At 50.1% G+C, this 18,729-nt stretch overlaps 1 protein-coding gene and 1 long non-coding RNA gene across 15 annotated transcripts in view; one reads left to right on the top strand and one right to left on the bottom strand.

Annotated features, from left to right (window-relative positions):
* Window positions 1-8,786, top strand: part of LOC145722361 (uncharacterized) — a 13,804-nt gene extending 5,018 nt beyond the window's left edge. Inside the window, exons 2-3 of the long non-coding RNA XR_014146578.1 lie at window positions 8,069-8,126; window positions 8,562-8,786. This is a non-coding gene — a long non-coding RNA (uncharacterized LOC145722361). The remainder of the gene's footprint in view (window positions 1-8,068; window positions 8,127-8,561) is intronic.
* Window positions 8,787-8,809: 23 nt separating this feature from the next.
* Window positions 8,810-18,729, bottom strand: part of TRAK1 (trafficking kinesin protein 1) — a 113,470-nt gene continuing 103,550 nt past the window's right edge. For 13 of the 14 annotated variants that reach the window (XM_081825106.1, XM_081825033.1, XM_081825037.1 and 10 more), the window contains 2 exons: window positions 14,455-14,557; window positions 8,810-11,605 (listed from right to left, as the gene is read on the bottom strand). In XM_081825106.1, the coding sequence (XP_081681232.1) occupies window positions 10,807-11,605; window positions 14,455-14,557 (902 nt within the window). In that variant the 3' untranslated portion in view covers window positions 8,810-10,806. Of the gene's footprint in view, window positions 11,606-13,599; window positions 13,691-14,454; window positions 14,558-18,729 lie in introns of all 14 variants that reach the window. The other variant, XM_081825135.1, reaches the window with a different exon arrangement.

The following is an 18,729-nucleotide window of genomic DNA, read 5'->3' as shown; positions in this document are numbered from 1 at the left end:
TAATTATTGATAGGTATGTACTTATTGTTATTTTTTTTTGTTTTATGGTTATTTTTGTAGTTCTTCTCTTTTCCTTCTTCCTTTCTCTCACGATTTGTTGGCTTTCTTTAGTGATATAAAATTGGGTTCCAGGGCACCAGTGTGGCTCAGTTGTTTGAGCATCTGACTCTTGATCTCAGGTCTTGATCTCAGGGTCACGGGTTCAAGCCCTGGATTGGGTCCTGAGCTGAGTGTGGTGCCTACCTTAAAAAAATTGGGTTCTTTCCTCTATATTTTTGCATATCTATTACTGGTTTTTGATTTGTGGTTATCATCAGGTTTATATATAACATGCACGTAGCAGTGTATATTAAGTTGATGGTAGCTTAAGTTTGAACCCACTCTTTACTCCTCCTCCTCTCCCACATTTTAGGTGTATGGTATTATACTTTGCATCTTTTTATTTTGTGAATCCTTTGACTGATTTTTATAGTTATACTTAATTTTACTGCTTTTGTGCTTCCTACTTTTCTTATTCCTACTTATGATCTTTTCTTCCCACTCAAAATGTTCCCTTTAACATTTCTTGTAAGCCTGGTTCAGTGGTCATGAATTCCTTTAATTTTTGTCCAGGAAACTCTTCATCTCTCCATCTATTCTGAATATAGCCTTGCTGGATAGAGTATTCGTGGTTGCAGGGTTTTTTTCCTCTCAAATATACCTTTGAATATATCATGCCACTTTCTTCTGGCCTGCAAAGTTTCTGCTGAAAAATCTGCTGATATCTTATGGGGTTTCCTTTGTATATAACTGTTTTCTTTCCTCTTGCTTGTTTTAAAATTCTCTCTTTATCACTACTTTTTGCCATTTTAATTACTGTGTGTTGGTGTGGACTGCCTTGGGTTTTTACTGAGGGCTGTCTGTGCCTTCTTGATCTGGATTTCTATTTCCTTCCCCAGATTTGGGAAATTTTCAGGTGTTATTTCTTAAAATAATTTTTCTGCCCCCTTTTCTCTCTCTCTCTTCTGTGATCCTTATAATGCACATGTTATTATGCTTGATGGTGTTGCTGAGTTCCCAGAGTCTTTTGTCTTTTTCTTTTTTCTTTTTTCTCTCTTTCTCCCATTCAGCTTGTTTGGTTTCCATTACTCTGTCCTCCTGGTCGCTGATCCATTCTTCTGCTTCCTCTAGTCTACTATTTATTCCACTTAGTAGATTTTTAATTTCAGTTACTGAGTTCTTTATCTCTGGTTCTTTTATGTGTTTTCTATCTCTTTGTTGAGGGTCTCACTGAGGTCTTCCACTTTTAAGTCCAATGAGTATCTTTGACCATTACTTTGAACTCTCTATCAGATGTATTACTTATCTCTGTTTCATTAAGCTCTCTTGATGTGATTTTATCCTGTTCTTTCATTTGGGACATATTCCTCTCTCCTCATTTTGTCTAACTCTTTGTATCTCTTTCTATGTGTTAGGAAAGTCAGCTATGTCTCCTGCTTTTGAAAGTAGTGGCCTTAAAAAAAAAAAAAAAAAAGAAAGAAAGTAGTGGCCTTATTAAAAAAAAAAAAAAAAGAAAGAAAGAAAGTAGTGGCCTTATGAAGAAGATGTCCTGTAGTGCCCTGCCGTACAATGTCCCATGTTTACTGGAACCTGGCACTTCAGGGCTGTCTCCTATGTGTGTTATATGTGCACTGCTGTTGTGTCTTGGCTGCTTTTTCCTTCAGTCCAGTCATCTACAGTGGCTCTCATTCCCTGTTGTGGACAGGGTTTAGTCCCTGTGTTGTTAGGGGACTAGTCTGGGGCCAGCTTGGGCTTGAGTTGAGTCAGACCCAAGGCATTTGCCAGAGATGCAGTAACACCGAACTGCAGGATGCTTTCCCTGTGGTGTTCCCTGAGAAGGTTTTGTTGGTGGGCAGGGTCCACAGTCAAACCAGATATCTGCCCACACCCCACTGCAGTCATATGGGTGTGTGTTGTTATCTTCCCCTCTCCTTGGTGCAGGAGTCACTTTGGAGTGGTGTTGACCCCCATTGGGGCTGCTTGCACACTGCCAGGCTTGTGGCACTGCTTTGGATGGGCTCTGATCAAGGTTGTACTGGAGTGGGGAGCAGGTCTGCAGGAGAATGCAGGGATGGGCATGCTATTAGCAGTCAAGTAGCAAGTGTCCCTGGGTCTAGGCTGCGGAGCGGGGAAGGGAAACGACACCAGCAGCTCCTTGGTCCTTGGAGAAGTCTCCCAATGATCCCTGTCTCTCCAGCACATGTTCTGAGATTAGTAAATAATTAATAAATAAATCCCCCTCCCCTATACTCAGCAGTTTGTCAAACTGCTTCCTCTATGCTGTACCTCAGCAAGGCTGTTTGTTATGCTGTCTCTTCAAGAGTGGGAACTCCATTCCCTCTCACCCTTCCTGCTCTCCCAAAGCCAAGCCAAGATTTTTAAAGTTCCAGGGCTTAAGCCCCACCAGTTGTAAGAATTCATGAAATTATGTCTCTCTGGTTTCCAAAGCCAAAAGTTACGAAGGTTAGTCTTTCCCATGCGGGTCCCCCGTGCCTGGGGTTCCTGGTGTGAGGGTCTGTTTCTCTCCCCTCTCTGCTACCCTGGAACCTCTCCCTCCCAGGGACAGTCCTATGGGCTCAGTTAGCTCTCTACTGGTTTTTGCCCTTCTGACCATCTTTGATGTGGCCTCTTTACTTTTAGCTGTGGAGAGTCTGTTCTTCCAGTCTTCAGGTCATTTTCTGGGTTATTTACACAGATGTGGGTTCTACTGGTATCCACGGGATGAGGTGAGGTTAGGGTCTTCATACTCCGCCATCTTCCCTGAAGTCTTTGTAGTGCTTATTTTTTTTTTAGCCAGCATTTACAGATTGTAAAATAAGCCCCACTAGAATTATTTGTTAAGAAGTTACTTGAAAAATCTTTCTTCCTTTCCTATCGATATTCCTTCTCTGAGGCTAGTTTCTCTAGGGTGGGTATTATTAAAAGAAAACATGGAAGCACTGTAGATACACCCTATCGCCTGCAAGGAGCATGCTTGTCAATCTGAACCAGCTGAGATAAAATAAAAGAATCCAACTCCACCACCACCTTAAAAACTTTGATATACAGTGTTCATTCAAAGTGAGCGTATGAGTGTTTAATATGGAAAATCACTACTTATAACTGTTATGATTGCAGAATGACAAAGTTGAATGTAGTAGTGAGTCTCTGTATTAAATATTTTATGTGTACTTTCAATGAATAACATGCACTATTTTCATAATTTTACTTTTCCTATGTTCTTATATTCTTGTAATTTAATATCTTGAATATAGTAATTTAAAAGTTGGTTTTGTATTTTCATTGTTGTATTTTACCAATATTGCCCCACAGGGATTGATTTAAAGCAAACCAACCAATCCTTCACCACTAAGAATTGAGAAGCACCATTTTACGTGTCCATAAAGTCCTAGCTGCTTGCCTGGCTCTTGACAACCTGACTCAGTGATCCCCTCTTCATCCCTGTGTATTCATGTGGGGTCAGGACTCCAGCCAGGTACCTTGTCTCTCTGGTGGGTCAGTTCCATAGCTTCTTGCAGACCTGGGGGCACCCTCTCAGAACAGCTGAGCACACAACGCAATTACTTCTCCTGTCACAAGCTATGACCTAAGGTTAGTGAAGGCCACTGCCGGCTGGAAGTCAGGCAACCAGGAGAATCAGGGGTCACATGGAGCTATTGTTACACCGGGCCTTATTGTCACAGGTGACCAAGAGAAGCCCCAGGGAGGACTAAGGGTTTATCTACTTGGGGGCTTAGGAGAACAACACATCTGTTTTCTCTCTCTCTCTCTCTCTTTTTTTTTTAAGTAGGCGTGGAGCCCAACATGGGACTTGAACTCACGACCCTAAGATAAAGACCTGAGCTGAGATCAAGAGTCCAACGCTTCACTGACTGAGCCACCCAGGCACCGCTGTTTTTTCTCTTCTGTAAAGATGTCCCTAAACTTTGGCCTGCTGCTTGCGAGTCACCTCTCCCGGTGGTTCTTCAGTGGTGCAGCTGCCAACCATAGGAAACCCTGCGGCATTCTGCCCTGCTCTTGGTTGATACCCGCTTCCTTTCCCTGGGTCCCTCATATCTACTCACAGGCATTGCTGAGTCTCTATGCTGCTGGTCTAAGCTAAAGGGCCCACTTTCCCTCTCTGGTCTGAAGTTCTTTGGGACCTAAGAGCAGAATCAGCCTGAACCTTGGGTATTAGACGTGGTGAATGCCCAAGTACCAAGGAACAGCCACTTCCTCCAACCCTGGATTTGGTCCCTGTGCCGTGGCTCTGTCAAGCTCAGGAAACATGGGCTAATGTACTGAAGAGTAAAGAGGCATGCTATCTATAGCCCACTCTCAGATATCTTTGGAAAAAGCAAGCAACAAAAATTATTCTTAAAAGGAAGGTGCATTAAAAGGGGGTGGGTTAATTTCCAAAGGTGGAAACACCCTCCTAGCATAGAATGTTTCGTAAACTATGTTTTGCTTTCTTCTGTCTCCTGGGTATGGCAGGACATAGGAAGTGGTTTCCTTCCCATTATCTGCTGAATTTCTTTACTGATACCCCAAGCCTGTGCGTATGCTGACCCCTTGGCCTGGAATGCCTCTTTCCAGTTCACCTGGTCAACTGAGACCATGCCTCCTGACTTCCCTCAATGTCTCTGTTCATCCCGGTTGCCCTCCTTGAATTGCTTTCCAGGGAAAAGCAAACCTACATGAATTCAGGATTGGATCCTCAGGGTAGATTCTTTCAGGTCTTCTGCTGTCTTAAAGTGCCCTCTACCGGCTACAGAAAATAAATCCTCCCAGGATATGTTTGCCAGCCAGGAGCCCACATGAGCAAAAAATTAATTTTCTAAATTTCCATTCCATTTAGGTCATCAGAATAACTTTCCACCTCCACAGAGTTCTCCTCAGATGAATCTAAATTCGGGGTGACAGCACTCATATGAGCTTTGGGGAGGTATGGGTCTACTTTCTTCCCCTTGTTGGAAAGGGCCCCTAGGGCATACCTGCCTTGCTGCTCCAGGCAATGTTTAGAAGTGAGTCCTACATCTGTCTGGTACCAGATACTTGGTGATCCCCTGGGGATCTCTCTGTGGAGACCCACTTGCCATTTCTACTTTTGTGTGGTCATTGCCTAAGTAGGGGTGAGGAGGGGTGGTATTCTGGAATATCTTCGCTTTCTTGGCCCCCTCTGTGAAACTAGCTCATCTGTACTTGGATCTTCAGACTTCTCTGGGGCTTCTCCCAAGACCCTAGAGTTGGCCCAGGGTCCGGGAAGGTGAAGGGCCCCCATGTTAGTTGTGGGTCAGAGACCTGTCCAACAGCTCTCCTTCATGTACCGGCTTGAAGAAGCTGCTGGGCCATTGGCGTAGCAGAGGGGCAATAAGCAGTAAAAAGGGAAACTGGCTCAGTAGGTTTCATCTCAAATCTTTGATTTTTTTTTTTTTTTAAGATTTTTATTTGAGAGAGAGAGAGAGCATGAGCAGTGGGGAGAGGTAGAGGGAGGGAGAGGGAGAGAGAAGCAGACTCTGCTGAAAGACACGGGGCTCGATCCCAGGACCCCGGGATCATGACCTGAGGCTAAGGCAGATGTTTAACTGACTGAGCCACCCAGGCACCCCCTGAATCTTTTGATCTTAATCAAAACATTTACTCAGCTTTTTCTGTACTCATAATTAAAAACACCAAGAATTTGACATCTTTGTTTCCTGGTCCCATCAGCTGCCTCTTTGAGAACTTCCCCTTGGGCCCTGGTGCCTTCTGGTTGAGCTTCCTGGGCTAGGGGTAGGGTTCAGGATATACATGAAGAAATTTAACACAGAACAGGGAGGAAAAAACAAGTGACCCCAAGCATCCTCCTGCCACGTGCCACAGCCATGAGATAGAAGAATGCATTTATTCTTACAGTTTATAAGACCTATGGTATTAGGGTGCTTCCTACCTTTTAAGGGTTCTTTTTCTTGCATTTAAAAAAAATATTTGGAGAAAGAGAGAGCAAGCAGGGAGAGGAGGGGAAGGAGAGGAAGAGAGAATCTGAAGCAGACCATGCTGAGCATGGAGCCTGACACAGGGCTTGCTCTCACAACCAGGAGACCATGACCTGAGCCAAAACCAAAACTGGACACTTAACTGAGACACCCAGGCGCCCCAAATCTTTTAAAATTAAGCTCTCTGCCCAACATGGGGATCGAACGCACAACCCCAAGATCAAGAGTTGCGTGTTCTACCGACTGAGCCAGCCAGAAACATCTGAAAATGACTTGCAGATTTCAAGCCCCTCTATCTTAATTCTTTAGCTAGTATCGCCTAAGAAATAGGACAAGCTTTTACATAGTGACAGTACAACTGAATTCAATGAAATTCAACATTGACATAGTATTTTTTAAATGTGTTCAGTATTCAAATTTCTCTGATCATCCCAATATCTTTTAGAGCCTGTTTTTCAGTTCAGAGCCACGAATTGCATTAGTTGTCTCTTTATTCTCCTTTATTCTGATATAGGTTCTTGGTCTTTCTTTCATGACATCGGCATTTTTAAAGGGAACAGGTACCTTGTTTTATAAAATGTCCTCAATCTGGGTTAGTCAATTTGTCAACCTCATGATTCAGGTTTTGCAATTTTGGCAGAACAGCACAGAAGTGATGCGTCCTTCCCAGTACATCACATCAGGAGGTACTCCTATCAGTTTTTCTCATTTGGGTAAAGTTTAATGACTTGTTGGAAGTGAGGCATGACCAGTTTCTCCACTGCAAAGGTACCTTCTCCCCCTTTGCAAATTAATAAACATTCTACAGGAAGATATGTGTGTAACTATCCTGCTACCTAACACACTCTCTCCCAACCCCATGGTTTTGGCGTCCATCGTTGTTAAGATGAGTTAGTCTTATGGCTGCAAAATGGTGGCTTTCCTAACTCTATTGCCCCTTCTCTATTCATCAGGTACCATGCTACTGTAAGGAAGGGCTTAGAAGAATGCATTATGCTAGGATCCTTTTCCCATTCCTCCCCTACATCTTTACCCTCTGCTTGAAATGCCTCCCCCGCGGGGCAAATCCTGCCCATCTTTGAAGTCCAGATCCAGAGTCCCCTTGTCTCTAAGCCTTCCCTGGCCCCAGTTGGGCAGATAAACCCCTCACTCTGTCTCTTGCCTTCAAGCAAGATGGGCCGCAGCTGTCTGGCCATCTCAAGTTTCTGGGGCTGGGAGAGACTGTGGAGGGAAAACCCTCCCTCCCATAGTAAGACTCCCACCCCAACACCGCCTGACCCAGCACAGTGGTTCTCAAACTTTAGCCCCAGAATCACTGGGAGGGCTTGGTAAAACACAGATGCCTGAGCCCTACCCTGGATTCTGATGCACGGCCCAAGAATCTCACTGGCTTAACAAGTTTGTTTCACCTTCAGATCACGTGCAAAACGTGGGTTGGCGGGGAGTCTGGCCCACGTGGTTCCTGGGCAACCCAGGGTGATGGAGGCTGCACGAACATGTCACCCCATTTCCACCTGCGCTTCAGGGGAAGGGAGGGGTATGGAGAGTCAGGCACGATCTCTCTCTGCTCACAGCCCACAGGCCAGAACTAACTGTGTGCCTTGTCCCCTGCAGAGTGGCTGGGAAGCATGGGGATCAGAGGGACCATGGGGTGAGTGCCCTGGCTTCCTGGTCACCACCACGCTCCCCTTCTCTACCAGCAGGTGAATCTTCTTTGCGCTCCTCAAACACACCAAATGCTTTTCTGGCCTTTGTGCCTTTGCACTGGTTGCTCTCTGCCCACGTGGTCTTGTGCCAGATCTCACACAGTCATCTCAAGTGCCACCTCCCTGGAGAGGCCTTTCCTGACTGCCACCCACGCCCTCACAACACGCCGCTAGAATTCTCTACCTGGCCCTCATTATGCCGTGTTCGGTGCCATCTTTCTCCCAGTAACAGATTGTATGTACACTCCACAAGAGCAGAAGCTACTCCGATCCCCACTACCTAGAACAGGGCCTGGCACACAGTAGATCGTCAAGACAAACTTACTCAATGGATTAACCCTAAGGTATATTACTGTTCCCATCCTGCAGGTTAAGAGGCCTCAGAAGACCGTAAGTGGCTCGCCCAAGGTCACAACATGACCGAATGGTAACGCCTGATTTAAAATCCATGCTGCCACCACCCACTACTGTTTGTCTGCATAATTTCACTGTGTCCACAGACGGAGGTGGCGTAAGTTTGATCCTTTTTCTCTCAATTTTCTGACGACCCTCCACTGTCCTTGGTTTTCAAAAAAAATTTTAAAGATTTTATTTCAGAGGAGTGGGGAGGAGGGGCAGAGGGAGAGGGGAGAAAGAATCCTAAGCAGACTCTGCACTGAGCACGGAGGCTGACGTGGGGCTCGATCCCACAGCCCTGAGATCATGACCGGAGCTGAATCAAGAGTCAGATGCTTAACTGTCTGCACCACCCCAGATGCCCCTCAAAAACTTTAACACAACTCTGTGGAGGGCAACCTGGTAATTGTGAGATGTGCTCACATATGTGAAAGATTAAATACATGCCAACTTTTTTTCGTTACAGTGTTGTGATAGAAAAGGCCAGAAGGAACTCCGTGTGTCGCCACAGGGTACTGGTCCACGGGAGTGTGAATGTATTCACCGTGGGTATGTATGCATGGTGGAACAGTGCACAGCCCTGAAAAGTAGGGAAGATCTCTGGATTCCAACTGGACAGGTGTCTAAGGGACATTTAATCTTCCAGAAGAGCTGAATAGCTTTACGACTCACATAAATGAAAAGGACAAAATGAAACACAAGCCAGAATCCCAGTGTGGTTTCCATCACTTGAACTTCTTTTATTGATATTCATTAGAGAATAAAATTGTATTGGTTTTTTTGATGCATGACAACACACGCTGTTGGTAGTGGTTGAACAAGGTTGATCATGAACTATACTAAATACTGCAACCTCCGAATTGCTGAGTTTTACACTGGTATTTCCTTTGTGGTGATGGGTGGCTCCTCTCTGAATACATATAGTGGTCCGTTCAGTTCATGGTTTCCATATTCCTTTGTTATTCTACCTACTGCCTAAAAATACATTCAAATACAGAGAATTTCCTTGCAGTGAGTGCACACATACAACCACAAGGGGAGCTGAAAATAATGAACCAAACCCCTCGTGTTCTGAGAATAAATAATCTAAAAGGGTGGGACTGAAGTTTGCTCCTTTGAGACATCCTCAAGGAGTCTTCAGTGGGCATGTTTACACTCAGCTGGACACATTTTTGCAGGGGCGGGAGGAGGGGGGTCGGGGAACAGGGATGGCAATGTGACCATTTCACCTGCATATGATGTCACCCGGAACAAAGGACCAGGGAGCACTGTGCCGGGCAGTGCAGCCCTCAGGTGGGAATAAATAAGTTACCTGCTTGGAGTGGAAGGCCACAGACACACCGTGACCAGGGCTGGAGAGAACAGCACACACACACACATAATAAATAAAAGTTCAAAATGGTCAGTGACAGCAACAGGACCAGGCTCCCCTGTTCATTTCTGGTTCTTGCCACGAGCACCTCTATCTGATTTCCTAGGGATAAACAGTGGGCACACGGAGACCAAGGTTTTGGGGGGGGGGGTGGGGGAAAAGATCTTCTTGTGACCACTCTGTCCTGAAACACGAGGGCAAGGTGCGGGGGCACCGACTGTGTGCGTAAAGACCACGTCCGTGCCAGCACACGGGCCAGCCTCCGACGCCACAGTGAGGACCGGAACCAACAGGATGCCCAAGCCACGTTGCTCTCGTGAACCAGTTTGGTATTGCATTAGGTGGGTGGTTCTTCTTACTTTTCCCGCTGACACATTCCATCCAGCCCTTTTCCCCTACCCCGCCCCCAGCCCGTTCCTTTTCATCCTATTGTGAAAATTGTCTTGGGTCTGGTCTTAATTTGGTTTGTGACCCCAGGTCCCCAAACTCCACTGCTATCTCACTAGCCACTGGGCGTGCATGAACCTATTTCCGTGGCCCAGAGCCACAGAGAGAACAGACTGCGACTTTCCATCTAGTACCATTACTTCCCTGCCTATAAAAAAATGGAGAAAATAAGACCTCACACAGAACACAGCGGGAGTGTCGCTACATTCTTTCAGGCCACACGTCTGGCCTGACGACCGGGGACAGGACATCGAAGGGTGATTCGGGTTGAAGGCATGGAAAGAAAAAGTCACACCTCAGAAAAGAAGCGACTCTCCACTGAAGCAGAGGAGTGAAGGTCTGGAGGCAGAGAAGGAAGAACAGCCCTGCCATCCCGGAAGCAACATCCGCTGCTCGTGGCCGCAGTGGCCGCACACGAAGGCTCCCGCTGTTCCCGCCCAGCGACACGGGCCGGCAGAGGCCACGCGCCAGCTCACCACGTGCGGCACCCGGAGCCAGCGGCGGATTCACGGGTTTCCTATCCATGGGATAAGAACGCCCTTGGGAGTTTCAGTGCTTCTCGAAGGAGAGGAGGAGGCGAACAGGACACCCGGCCACTGCCCTGCCCTCGGGCTAGCACAGGTACAGTCCCCGTGCGAGCAGGGACGGTGCTGGGGCCCCTCCCGCCCGATCGGGAGAAAGGGCAGGTGGATACAAGGTCCGCAAGTCCTATGTACACTTTACAAAGTCTCCACTCTTCCCCCATTAGGCACGAGGTTGATTTGTCTAGCTCCAGAGGGGAGGGACGGAGGAGGAAAGAGGGAGTGCACAGTGAGGGGGGGGCGGGGGCGGGGAAGAGAGGGAGGCAGGAGCAAGCCTGGTCTCCTCCAGGGGAAGGGCCCTCCTCCCCTCCTCACCGTAAGCTAGTTTGTTTGGGGAGCTTAGCACCCATCAAGATGCCCGAGGTGAGAGTCACAGGGGCTTTCATCTGCATGCTGGACCCCACCATGGTGGGGAAGCTGCGGTTCCTCCGGATGCCGCTGTTGAGCTGCAGTCCGCCCATGGCGCTGGTGACAGTGGGGCATCCGAGGGGCAGGCCCTCGGGGACCAGGCCGCCAGGGACGAGGGCCTGGGCGGGGCCCGCGGGCCCACAGAGGAGAGGTCCCTGATCCTCAGTCAAGGTGGGGACGTGGGCTCGCCCTGAGTTCACCACTTTGGCCACGCCAAACCTCCTGACTTTGTCCACGAGGTTGAGGTTGGAGACAGACACGTCTGTCTGGCTCTCACTGCTCCGGACGTTCTTCTTGTCCCTCACTTCCCTCAGGATGGAGCTGGCCGGCTTGGAGGCCAGGAAGTTGTCATAGGGAGGGCTCGTGCACTTGAACTCAAAGGAGGGCGGGGAGGACGTGGGCGTCTGCATAGGCGAGTTGGGTGGGGTGGAGGGGATCACAGCCATCCTGGGGGTGTAGGAGTGCAGGAGGGAGCCCCGGCCGGCCCTGTCCCAGCTCTGAGGATCGTACACGGCCGCGGAAATGCCCCGCTCCTTCAGCAGCCACACCAGCCCCAGAGACGTGCTCATGGTGGTCGTGGACTCACGGATGTTAGTGAAGGATTCAGCCAGGCTCAGTCTCCGTGGAGTGCACGGGGTGGCCACCGGCGTGGACTTCAAGTGGCTGGCGCTGCCACAAGCTGGAGTTGGAGCCGAGTTAAGGCTGACAAGAAAAGACAAGAGGTCATTCGTCAGCAAATGCCCACAAGCCCCCGGAAAGGTTCGTGGCCAGTCTCCTGCTGGGGAGCAGGGAGGGCTCCCCCAGCCCAGGCTCCCCAGATTCCTCTTTCCCTGTCTGTTCCTCCCTCCTACCCAAGAGGGCCCTGGGTTCCCTTGCGTGGGGGCATGGTTTAAAGTTAACAAGCTGCACGTTGATTCCCTTGTCTCGGCCCCAGAGGGCAGGGATAACTGTCCCCTCTGCAGGTGAGGCAAGTCAGACTCAGAGGTTAGGTGGCTAGTCAATGTCACACTCAGCTATTAACTGGAAGACCCAGGATTTGAGCCCAAGTCTGAGGGCTCAGGCCTCAAGGATGGGGCTGGGGGGAGCCCCTCAGCAGAGAGGCTTCCTTTCCCTACCAAATTTACTCAGATTTCAGCGTTCCTTCCTAACGACTACTTCCCTGAGGCAAGAAGTTAACTAGGACTATGGGATCTGAGAGCTCATCTCAGGAATGGCCCCAGCAGGTAGGACCCTTGGGTGACGGGAGGGGGGGGAGGGCGGAGGCTGAGGGCGTGCATCACATCAGCAGCGGACCCCAGCCTCCCGACTCCCACTGTAGGCTCTTCCCTCCGTGCCACGCTACCCCTTCGTCCTTCTCCCGTGGTTGCTGAGTCCACCTCGGGGGGTGGAGATGTGGGGTCAGCGGCAGCCACATCATGTGTCATCAGGCCTATATCTGTATGAAACGTGCATCACCAAAGGAAAGCAGGAAGATTCCTTCATCTACTCCTGCCAGGCTGGCTGAGGACCCAGTATGTTCCAGAAGCTGGGGTCCCGCAGTAACGGGAGTTATGACAAGGGTGTAGCAGGCGCTGCAGGGGCAAAGGCATTGCTGTCTGCTTAAAAAACAGGAAAGGCCCTCCCGTAACAGCTGGTACAGGGATGGGGCTGGGAGGCCACACAGGCCCTTCACGGCTGCTGGATGAACCGCCAAGGGCAAAGCCTGCATACCCCTCTCCTTATAGTCTTGTGAGCCCTGCCCTGCTACCCACCCAAGGACATGGCAGGGGCTGCAGGTGCCCTTTGGAGCAGCCAGCTGGGTGGTCCCTGGCAGCTGGGGGAGGGCCAGATACCTGGGGCAAGACACCAACCAGGGGAATGGGCAGGAAGGGGCCTCCTGCTGTGGGAGGGAAGGTCACAAGCAAGTTCCAGCTAAGGCATCCTTTGGCTCCTTGCCGCTGGCTGGTCAGCACGGGGCGAGAAACCCAGAACAGGCCCACCTCAAGCAAGCTCAGGGGTGGGGATGCTGGTGGGGCGGGAGCACTCAGAGAAACACGAGATTAGAAGCCACAGCAGATTCCTAAGGTTAAAAAGTGGGTTCTTCAAAAGGCACAGGTGGGATTTGACAAAACTGGTCTACAAGCAATAGAGGACAAGAACAGTCTGGACTCAAAAATCTTGTTTACGGGGCCATTCTTGGGGAGATCTGTGATTTTGTGTCAGGCAGCCGTGCCTTCAAACGCACGCAAAAAGCCTTCTCTTGCTACTGACTGCCTAGGCCTTTTCCGTCCCTGACAAGAGATGGGGACAGGTGTGCTGGTTGGCGTCCCTTCAGGCAGGAGAGCACCGGGCACCAGCCTCTCCCAGGGGAAGCTCTACCGCACGGTGAAAACACAGAGCTCTTCCAACGCAGAGCCCTGGGGGGTGGGGGAGGGGGATGCCGGCTTCTCCAGAGGCAGGAAGGAGACAGAGAAGACAAGCTAACGTTCAGATTCCCTTTCTGCCGAGAACTTCCGTTAGGCCCGTATTAGTGCTGGCACTCGGCTCAACTGAGCATTTAGAGGGGTTAGGGGTATCCACTGTCAAGGCCACGTTAGCCAGGCACAACCACAGAGACACAGCCACGCCTAAGTCCCGGGTTAGTGGCGGCCACGCGTGCACACACAGCTCCTTCCAGGAGGCCCTGCCCGGGCACGCACCGCTGACGGTGTGCTCACCCCCTGCCTCGCCTGTGGGCTCACTCTCTGCCCTACATCTCCTCTCAGCTCAACAGGGCATAGGGCCGCTTCGTCGTCCTCCTCACATGACCTGCGGAGAATTATTCATAGTTTAAGGGGCTCCCTGGGGCGGCTGCTCCCTGCGGGGGCCCTGCTCGCCTCCCTCCCTTTCTGCGTTACCTGCCATTCACCCCAGCATCTTGCTCGACTGCACCACAGAGAAACAGCTGAGGGGGCCACTTGACCATTTTGCCCTTCCACTGGAAGCCAAGCGGACCACCCCACGCCATCCAAGTCCTCTTGCCAGATGGTGCCAACCTCTATCACTTCTTGAAGGCACCACAGGGAAACGGACCGTGCTGGGCACACGGTTCGGTCTTCGGGTTTTATCATTTCAGTCCTTATCATGCGGCTGTGGTGCATGGTTCCTGCGGTCTATTCCAGAGGCACCAGGGGCTTGCACAGGGCTCAGTAACTCCATTCTGTGAAGGAACTCCGTGCTCTACTGACAACCTTGGGGACAAAATGCCAGCAACCGGGGCCTTACCGCCTGTGGTACTGTCAGCCTCGGCTGGTTAAGGACGGACCTAAGAATCTTCCGTGGCCGATGAAAAAGGCAACTATAGGTAGGTCCAGGTCTGTCTCTGTGGTGGATCTGAATCAACAGGGGCCTCAAGTCAAGAGGAAAGATGGGACCCCAAACAGGTGACAGACAGCAAGTGCTACGGGATGCCTCAGCTGGCCGGAGTTGGTTTCGAATGAGCCTCTCTACTTGACTTTCCTCGACAGCAAGTCTTGCGAGGAGTGCCCCAACCTCACCGCATCCTTACCCACCCCGGCGCCTGGGTCCCTTACCTTGGCGTGACCCGCGTGAGCTCGTCTGAAGGATGCAGGATGCGGCATGTGGTGAAGGTGAAGGTGGAGTTGGTCTGTGACATGCACTTCCCAGGGTGGTGCGCTACATTGGGAGGGGAACAGAACATATTCCTTGCATCCAAGTAAACCCAGGAGAAAAGTCAAATTCCAGCATGGCTCTCAATGGACATAAGAAGCGATGAGCTACCTTGTTAACTGGATCTGGGCAAGGAAGGTGTAATGCAAATGTTCTGGATCGAAGGTGGTCTTTCAAAAATAACCACACTTTTGAGCACTGGCATGCAGCGCATCAAATTCCAGCTTCCGACCCAATCCAGACAAGGTTCCCCATCAGTGTTCTTTGGCCAGTAGTGGACCCAGTTTGAGGAGCTAATGAGCCCTTGGGGGTAATTTGGTTTCCCTCCTCAGGGGTCAGAATCGGCTTCCTTCTTGTGGTGCTTCACACTTTTCACTGGCAAACTGGTGCCAAGTTCTGCCAAGAAGAGGGGAGAGGTGCGGGGAGGGGCCTTGCCACCTGGAAACTGGGCAAGGCTCACATGGCTCCCTTTCCAGAGTACACGAAAAGGGGCTTGGGGAAGCTGGCTCCACTACTGTCTGTCGGTGATGGGCAGGGTGGGAGATGGGGCCTCAGCTGCCTCAGCAACAGGGGGTAAGACTCCCAGAGCCCAGGGCTGTCTTCAGCCCTAGGATCAGGTGTGGTCTGATGCACTCTAGTGCATACAGCCCCTGTCCCTCAGGCCACTTTCTTGGCATCTCCGGGATGTCTGATTTCTAAAGAAAATAAGACAGCCACAAGCTGTTCTCAATTTATTTCCTTTTAAAGCTCTAAAGAGCTGTTGTTCAGGCAGCTGAAGACTATGATTTGGAGCAAAGTAAATCACAGAAGCGTTAAGACCATGCATCAGGAAGCTGGCAAATGGTAAAGTATGGAGTGATAGAGTCTACGGGAGACATCATGATTGTAGAGGTCACCCTCATTCATAACTCAAATGCAAAAAAAAAAAGAAAAGAAAAAAAAAGGAAAAGGGGGGGAAAAGATGCTGCTCTGAATAGCATGCACAGTGAGGTACTGGGACAACCCCCCCAACCGCCCACCCCACCACCCCCTGCAGCAGCTCAGCCCCCAGAGACCTCTTGGGGGGGAAACGCATTTGGTTCTCAGATGCCATGAGCACTCTGAAGATTCAGAAGGCTGTGAGCTAGAATCTTCTAGCTCGTTATGGCAATTTTTCTCTTGGATTTTACAAAAAAGGAAAAGGAAAACAAAACAGAAGACACTGGTGCCCTAAACCTACAGATCCACACAGAGCCAACTGTGTCTTTAAAAAACAAAAACAAAAACAAAAAAAAACCCAGCAACCAGATGAAACAAAAAATGTCCGAGACAGGCAAACTGAAGGCAGGCAGGACAAAGCCAGAGCACAAAAATGGTGGCAGCGACTAGAGGTGCAACGTAAGACTGCTTTGCCCCGATTATTATGGTCCAGCCCATCTCTCTGGATCCAGGCAGGTGCCCGTGGTCCCTGGCGTGGCAGCCCGCACCCTGGCCACCAGAGCAAACTCTCAACCACAGGGAGCGCCGGGCACAGCAGGAAGGGGGGAAAAAACACACATGAAAACAGCCTTTATGAATCTTTGTTTCTCAACCAATAAATGGGATGGCTTAGGAACTCAGGCAACTGGAAAACTGCTGCAAACAAAACAAAAATGGAATAAGCTATGAAGAAAAGGCAACCGAACAATCACGATTCTCTGACTGCAGTAAGGTCTAGCAACAAAAGCAACAAAAGGCCTGAGAGAAGCATCCCAAATAACCAGCGTTAGGGGTTATTTGGGAGGGAGGGAGGAAAGAAAAAGGCAGTAAAGAGAGGTAACGAAGACAAAACAGTGGAAAGAGCGAACCTTAAAAACAAATCAAAAGCAAGGCTGGATTTAAAATTAGAGGAGTGTAGCCCCTTTCAACACATGGCCAGAATATCAAATCAAAAGGTCCCAAAGGCCCACTCCTCCTCCACCCCATCCCACATGGGATCTTTGATTGCAACAGGTAGCGCGAGATGGACATTTTAGAGACGCGGTGGCATCAGCAGAAGCGAAACCCATCTGACGCAAATGGGTTTTGGGGATAGGAAAAGGCTGCTAAAATTCAGAAGTCATCATTCCCCGGAAGCCACGGATAGGAAGATCAACAGGAATCAAGAGTGCCAAGCCAGAGGTTCGGCCCCTCCGCAATACCACTGGGACTCCTGGCCCCGCCAGATCTCTGCATGTCACCATTGCCCGCCGGGCTGCTGCGGTGCTTCCCTTCCTTGGGACACAATACAGAGACAGTGAGTCGCCCCAGGCCCCTTGTGCTCGCCACCCAGCAGCTACAGGCTGATGCCTAAAGCCCTGCTTGCAGGAGAGCAATTTCTCCAAGCAAGACGCACAGGATGCCTTCTCCTCAGCAGGGACAGGAGGCTCGGGCTGAGGGCTCCCTACTCAAGTCCCCCGTCCCCACAGCGCACCAGAGCCCTGCCTCACGTGCCGTGTGGTCTCCTCCTGCCGCCCGCTCGGGGCCTCCAAGGGACGGGGTTTCTGGGATTTAATGCTCTGACTTCCTACTTCAATCCCCCGGACTACGGGGGCCCCACGGTGTTGCAAAGAGAGAGTATTAAACGGGTTAGAGTATTCACACTGGAAAGGGCTTCCATCAAGCATCCCCTAATCCTACTTTTTAATTTTTTTAAATTTTATTATTATTATTTTTATCTGTTCCTTTTCCACCAGGTTCTGACACTGGTACAAACTCCGAATCTAACAAAGAGAACCTATAAACTTAGTTAATCCCTGATTATTCAAGATCTTCTGAGTTAGTGAACTACCTACAGGTGGCTAGCATGCAAATTTTTTTTTTTTCTGAACACAGGCAACATGCAGGCGCACCCCTTCAGCTAGCTGCAGGTGGGGGCATAGGAGGGCTTTCGACGGACCAGGGTCACCCTGCTCACTTGCTCTCTGATCCGACGCTGTGCACTTTCTGCCTGGCGCAGGTGCACTTGGTAAATGGTTCTGATGGGCTGTGCTCCTCTGGGGGGCACAGGGTGCCCCGTACTGACTGGAAACTGGGTGCTTGGGACCCTGCTGCTGCAGCCAGTCATGGGGTGCCCTGAGAGGGCCCACAGTCTCCAGTGAGCTGGGGCTTCCTCCCTGGATGGCCCTGAAACTATACTGGAGGTTATCTGCAAGTGTGCTACGCAAATATGGGTGATCGCTGCTCAGTGGGATGCTCGGCCTCCAGAGGAGATGGGCAGGAAAGCCCACTGCTCTCCCCAGGGCCCCCTGCTCTAGTTGTGAGGAGAGACAAGGAACACAGACAAGGTGGGGTTGCTCTGGTGGGGACCTGAAGCCCGACTGAGACTCTACCAGCCTCTCCCATCCAAGTGATGTGATTGGTATATACCAACTCATGCATTTCAGTCAATCCCAATGGCACTTTCCATCCCCCATCCACAGGCAGGCTTGTAACTTAACGTGCTAGGGAGAACAGAACCTCGCCCCTCTAAAGGCCATCGTGGCACCTGGTCCTTCAAAGAGCCCCCGCGTGAACCCACACAGATGCCAAAGAGCATGCCTGCTCCCAGAGGTTTCCAAGGGGAGTTGTGAAATACACACCTGTACAAGGCTGCTTCAAAGGGGCTCTCTGAGGACGGAGAAACCTGGCCACACCACACCCCCAAGCCATGCTTTTGCTAACATAAATAACTGCTTAAAAGTCAAAATTACAAACACCTCTCCAAATCTTGGAAAAAGAGGACTGTCTTCGTGATGCACTGAACGCTTTCCAGAGTCTCTTCCCTCTTTTCATGGGAAGGAGCCAAACCCATGTGAAATGAACAGAATGCCTGACAATTTCCTTTTCTTAACTTGAACACTTAGGGTGAAGCTGCGGTCACACAATTTGGATCTGCTTTGCCATTTCTATGAACTCATTAGCTCACTCACACACACACACACACACACACACACACACGCGCATCTTCTCCCCACCCCCTTCCCTCCCCCCACCAGTTCCAGAAGCTGCCACCACATTAACAGTGGTACCCATGGGCCGGCCTTTTGTATCCAAGCCAAACCAAACCCACTGAAAAGAGAAGCCACTGTCCACCCAGTTTAAAGGCGTGGCTTGAACTAAGACCATGCGAACCTTTTCTTGTCTTTTTGTTTTGACCTCTGACTACTTCTAATGACTTCGTTACTTTTTGTTCAAAGAGT

Source organism: Leptonychotes weddellii, chromosome 1 (genome assembly GCF_054177405.1).
Source record: "Leptonychotes weddellii isolate Sample4059 chromosome 1, ASM5417740v2, whole genome shotgun sequence".
NCBI lineage: Eukaryota > Metazoa > Chordata > Mammalia > Carnivora > Phocidae > Leptonychotes > Leptonychotes weddellii.
The sequence above is the reverse complement of the archived record's forward strand: the minus strand, read 5'-3'. Positions and strand labels throughout refer to the sequence as shown.